Source organism: Cygnus olor, chromosome 14 (genome assembly GCF_009769625.2).
Source record: "Cygnus olor isolate bCygOlo1 chromosome 14, bCygOlo1.pri.v2, whole genome shotgun sequence".
Classification (NCBI taxonomy): domain Eukaryota; kingdom Metazoa; phylum Chordata; class Aves; order Anseriformes; family Anatidae; genus Cygnus; species Cygnus olor.
Window position 1 is genome coordinate 107,034 of NC_049182.1, and position 6,000 is coordinate 113,033.

The 6,000-nt window shown below is 50.0% G+C and overlaps 1 protein-coding gene across 1 annotated transcript in view; it reads right to left on the minus strand.

Annotated features, from left to right (window-relative positions):
- The window catches only part of KDM3B (lysine demethylase 3B), a 52,888-nt gene extending 48,254 nt beyond the window's left edge, over positions 1–4,634 (minus strand). Inside the window, exon 1 of the mRNA XM_040573959.1 lies at positions 4,379–4,634. Coding sequence (XP_040429893.1) covers positions 4,379–4,549 — 171 coding nt within the window. The 5' untranslated portion in view covers positions 4,550–4,634. The remainder of the gene's footprint in view (positions 1–4,378) is intronic.
- Positions 4,635–6,000: the final 1,366 nt, after the last annotated feature.

A 6,000-nucleotide genomic window follows, 5' to 3' on the forward strand; every position in this document is an offset into this window, starting at 1 on the left:
AACCAGTACGCATGATGAAGTCATGCCTTCCTGGAAGTGGTGGCTAAACGCTGGCCTGCCACTGGGAAGTGGTGAATTAATTCCTTACTTTGCTTTACTCGTACACGCAGCTTTGCTCTACCAATTACACCATCTGTATTTCAACCCACAAGTTCTTGCAATTTTACCTTTCCTATTCTCTTCCCTATCCAGCTGGTGGGGAATAAGGGACTTGCACAACTTACAACTGCAGAGGCATTCCACCCCCCTCGTCACATCCCTGCTCCTTGCATTTCACTGTAAATGAGTAGTTACAGAATCCCTCATGACACTTGATTCTTGAGAAAAGCAGTCAGTGGAGACAAAAAAGACGCTGTTCACCAGATGAATGCAGATTTTCCCGTGCTGATGTCTATCTTACACATCTTGGAAGACAGAACAGCCATCAGAAGAAAACGTGGCATAAAAAGCATTCATAATACTTTGTACTTAGGCCACCAAGAAAGTATCAAAGAGTGAGTGGAAAAAATGTACATCCGCTGCTTTGCTGTCAGCTCTCCTTCAAAGAACAGTATTTTACTTGCAAAGCAAGTAAAAATTTATTTAAAAAAATAAAAACCAATGTCCTGTTGGTCTATCTACAACTTTCTTCAATCAAGAAGCATTAAAGATATGCCCTACCTACTGGCCTGAACAACGTCCATCCATCCCAGTATTCTGCTTTCAACTGCGGCAATATGAGACAGTTAATGAGACAAAGACGGGAACACCTTCCACAGTCTATTACCCTTAGATATCCTTCTGACATACAAACTCACGCAAGTAACTTGCTGACAGAATGATCACTGCAGGACAGAAGAAAGTGACACTGACTAGAGTGGCATAGAAAGCAACTGATACCATGTAATCCCAGCTTGTTGTGAACCTTCCTGCCACTTGCATGGTGTCCCAGCTTCAACTCCCCACATGCAAACTCTTCTTTCCAGATCTATTGCAACCTGAATGCCTTTACAAGCTCCCTATTCAGTCTCAATCAGGTAACATGAAAATTCTGCAGCAGACGTGTACCCGCAGACACCCTACCCCATATGGGCAGTATATGTACTTTTTCGCAACATTCTTCCCTACTGCCAAGATGACTTTCAAGTAGCATCCCAAAACTGCTTGAAGGCACACAGATCTAAATCCAGTCCTATAGAGTTGCAGTATGTTTCATCTACAGTTTGGAGGATGCATAAAGTGACCTAGAGAAATTAGTTGAAATACAGAATCACAGAATCGTCTAGGTTGGGAGAGACCTCCAAGATCACCCAGTCCAACCTCTTACCTAATACTAACAAGTCCTCCACTAAACCATACCACTAAGCTCTGCATCTAAACGTCTCTTAAAGACCTCCAGGGATGGTGACTCAACCACTTCCCTGGGCAGCCTATTCCAATGCCTAACAACCCTTTCAGTAAAGAAGTTCTTCCTAATATCCAACCTAAACCTCCCCTGGCACAACTTTAGCCCATTCCCCCTGGTCCTGTCACCAGGCACGTGGGAGAATAGACCAACCCCCACCTCGCTACAGCCTCCTTTAAGGTACCTGTAGAGAGCGATAAGGTCGCCCTGATATCTGTGGTTAACTCAAATATTTCTGATACTTGCAAAGTAAATTGAGCTTATTCCGCAATTCAGGTAATTCTTAAATATCAGCTTTATTCCATGAAATTGCTTATGAAGAAGACACCACAAAAAACATGTAGTAATCTAAAGTAATACTGCTTTTCCAATATTAAAAGATTATTTTAGCAGCTTTCTGAAACACTTTAAATGTTATACTTTTTGCCTATTCTCTGGTTTCCTGCCTTGGAAAGGCACAGATATAAAACTGTTCTATATTTCTTAAAAGCCAACAAGAGACTATGGGCTACTAAGTGAAACTACCTTTACAGGACACCACAAGAAAACACAGACTTCAGTCACTCAGAGCAGAACACATTTTATTCTAGCTTTCTTCAGACCTCATCCACATTATTACTTTATCTTAGAACAGTAATTCCTTTAAGTGTGGTTGACTGCCTGGTGCCAAATCCTCACTTCTGGCTGAGTGAATTATAAAAAAGACAACGTTTCTGATAATACATCTTAATAGCATAGTTCAGTTGGAAGGGACCTTCATAGATGATCTAATCCAACGGCTTGACCACTTCAGAGCTAACCAAAAGTTAAAGCATGTTACTGAGGGCATTATCCAAATGCCTCCCGAACGCTGACAGGCAAGAGGCATCAGGTACCTCTCTAGGAAGCCTGTTCCAGTGTTTGACCACCCTTACAGTAAAGAAATTCTTTCTAATGTCCAGTCTGAGCCTCCTCTGGTGCAGCTCTGTGCCATTCCAATGCATGTTCTGTCACTGGTGACAAGGGAGAAGAGACCGGCACCTCCCTCTGCACTTGCCCTCCCCAGGAAGTTGTAGAGAACAGTGAGGTTGCTTCTCGGCCTCCTCTTCTCCAGACTGGACAACCCAGGTATCCTCACCCTCTCCTCACAGGAGATGCCTCCCAGCCCTTGTACCAATTATTGTCAAAGTGGTGTTCATTTTGTACGGAAGGTTCCACGACAACACTAAATATTCCACATTACAGAACTATGAAAAATCCACCTGAAGTATTTTACTCAGTTCACATTTAAGAGTTCTTTCACAGCCTTGGAGAATACAGTGTTTAGAGATAGCTGCATCACTGAAACAGTGCTGACTGAAAAATTACTGATGAAAGGAACTAGGTAAGGAACATGAAAGTTATGAATTTACACATACACACACACAAAAAGAAAGCAAACTACTTCCTACGCTATCAAGCACAGAAGTTGATTTTTCCTTTGTCAAAACAGTCTAACAGATGTCACATGGTTGAACAGCAACAACTAACCAGGAAACAAGTGAATACTTTTTGTTGGGCAGAGATCCATAAAAAAAAAAAAACCAACCAAACAAACAAAAAAACCCCACACAGTCCACCGGTCCTTCCACCAAAACAGTAGTAAGATTGTAAGATCAGGAATAGCAAAAATTCATTACATCATAGTCCTATTTGAGTCAGATGGGACCATAATGCAAAGGTACCGATACATGTCAAATGCAGTCTTCTACAAGAGTAGCTCTTCAGATCAGGTCTTAGCCCCAGTATGTTTCCACACTTCAGGTGGAGTCTCCCACACCTCTCCTAATTTACTTTTGAAGATCTCCTCTTCTAAACTTTTTTTTTCCTCCTTAGACAAATAAGGCATCAGCTAGAGTGCATCACCACAATTCTCAGCCACAGCTGGGGGGTGCCAGGCCAGGCCACCAGGAATTTCAAAGCTAAAACCAGCATGCTACTTCTTACTCAAAGCTTTAGTTGTCTGTTCTAATCTGCTCTCTGCTAAAAAACACAGTCTTCCCCAGTTTCATTCTTCTATGAACTAAGGCACCTTTAGGTAAAAGAGAGAAAGAGATGCTTTTCCTAAAACCAGGGCTAAGAAAGCAATGTCATTTTAAGAAGGCAAGAAAACTTCTCAGCGTTGCAACTCCGCAAAGAAACCCAAAGAACTTGTTGCAACGACAACAAAACTAAACTAATCATAAAGACAGCCGACAAAACTCTTCACAAACACAGCTGCATTCCTGTACCACGGGTCATTTTAAAAGCCAAAGTTCTCAGACACCTCCATAGCACATCTTCACTCCCAATGAACACTTGGAGAACTGGCACACACAAAGAGAAACAGCATGGATGTCTTTTGAGAACTCTTCCGCAAGTCTTCACTTGAGTTTCACTGTGCTTACTACAAATAAGCCAAATGAAACCAAGAAAAGCGTTTAAACACATTACACGCAGCACAAATCGCTACCGCTGAAAACAGAAACGAAGACAATAAAGCCGCTAAGCCCAGCTCGGAGCGGCGTCTCTAGACACGGAGCATCACCGACGCTGCTCGAGAACCCGTAAGGGCCTCCCGGAACACCGCATCCAGAAGTCGCGCGCACACGCGGCAGCGGCACGCCGCAGCAGCTCGCACCCCCTGGCTGCGGCAGCCCCCCGCCCCCCGCCCCGGCGGCTCGCGGGGCCGTCCCGGCGGCGCGCTCGCCGCAGGCCGGGCCCGCCGCTCCCCGGCCCGTGCGGCCCTGCGGGGAGCGGCGCCCCCCAGGGCGGCGCCCTCCGGGGCAGCGCGCGCGGGTCGCCGGCGCGGCGCCGCCGCGACCCCCCGGGGAGGCCGCGCCCCGCAGCCTCTGCGCCTCGCCCGCCCCGCAGCCCTGCCCGGCAGCGGCCCGCACCCGCGGCGGGAGGCCGCGGCCCGCGCGCGGCCGGCCCGGCCCGCCAGCGCCCCCCGCCCGCGGCTCCTCGCCACCCCCGCGCCCGCCGCCGGGGCCTCACCGCCAGGTCCTGGGGCACGGCCCCGCTCATGGCTCGCACCGTGCCGCTCCGCCAGGCCCGGGAGGGCAGCGCAGGCCCAGGCTCCGGCCCCGCCGCCTCGCCCTCGCCCGGCCCCGCCGCCAGCAGCAGCAGGAGCCGCTTCCCCACGGGGGAGGCCGCCACGTCCGCCATCCCCGCCGGGCAGGAGCCGCCACCGCCGGCCCAAGCCCACCGGTCGCCGCCGCCCCGAGACACCGAGCGAGCGACCGCCCCGCGCTGGGCCTCCGAGCAGCGCCCGCCCCGCTCCCGGCATGCACCCGGCGCAAGCCGTCCTCCCCCTCCTGCCTCTGCCCCACAGTGCCCCGCGCCGCCCCGCCTGGCTCCGGAGCCGCTGCCAGGAGTCCCGGGGAGGGTCGGGAGTCGCGGTCCGGGGCGGCGGCAGCTCGGGAGCCGTTACCTAAAGTTGGAGGTAAACGCGCGTTTAAAAAGCAGCGTGATGACAGCCGTGGCTGCGGGGTCCGAGCGGCAGTTTGGAACGCGCCAGGTGGGCGTGAGCTGGCCGCGGAGGAATGGCGGCGTCGCTAGCCCGGGCCCTTCGCCGCGGGATGTGGCGGATTTCAAACGGCGCTTGGCAGGCGGCGAATACCGTTTCACATCATTGCGTTACGGGGATGCTGCTGCCAGGATTAGCCGATACGCTTGAACAGTCCGCACGTAGAATGGTGCGGAGCCCCAGCCCCTCTCCTTTCCAACATCCTCAACCACAACAGACGCAGAGTCCTGCACCTAGAGAGATGGGCACTTCACGGCTTTCCGCTCGTGCACCCAACAGCACTCAGACTGCAGTGAGGAGTAGGCGCTTTGGTCAGTATCAGAACAATGATCTTGAGGACATTTTTTTTTTGTCCTTACTGTTTCCTCACTCTGGGAGAGTCACAGTTAACTTGACACCGAATCATCAGGAAAGGCAAGTTGTTTGCTTTTACCTACATGTATTCCAAATAACTGCATCAGGTTGTTTTCAGAAGATGACTGTTTTATCTTTGTTAGTTTCTGGTTACAGAGATACGGTTTACCGGGACATGGGTAAGATGCTGAGTTCAAGTTTGTATTATGTGCCTGTCCTCAGAAGTCTATTTCTTCATTTCATCCCATTATCTGTACTTTTTATTATTTATTATTTTAGTCATCATGTGGGATGCAGATAAAATACGGGTCAGGTTCCAAGACACATTATTAAATCTAGAGAAGCTGAGAAGACTTTTTTTTGGAAGCTTTATCTGCCCGTAGGAATTTCTGAGATAACTCATGAAATACATACCTATTCAACATCGCTCAGTGCCAGGTCCTGCACTTTGGCCGCAACAACCCCCTGTAGCATTACAGCCTTGGGGCAGAGTGGCTTGAAAGGTGTGCAGAGGGAAAGGATCTGGGGGTGCAGGCTGATGCTCGCCTGAACACGAGCCAGCAGTGTGCCCAGGTGGCCAAGAAGACCAACGGCATCCTGGCCTGTATCAGGAATAGTGCAGCCAGCAGGGAGGTGATCATCCCCCTGTACTCTGCTCTGGTGAGGCCGCACCTTGAGTGCTGTGTTCAGTTTTGGGCCCCTCACTACAAGGACATCGAGGCCCTGGAACGTGTTC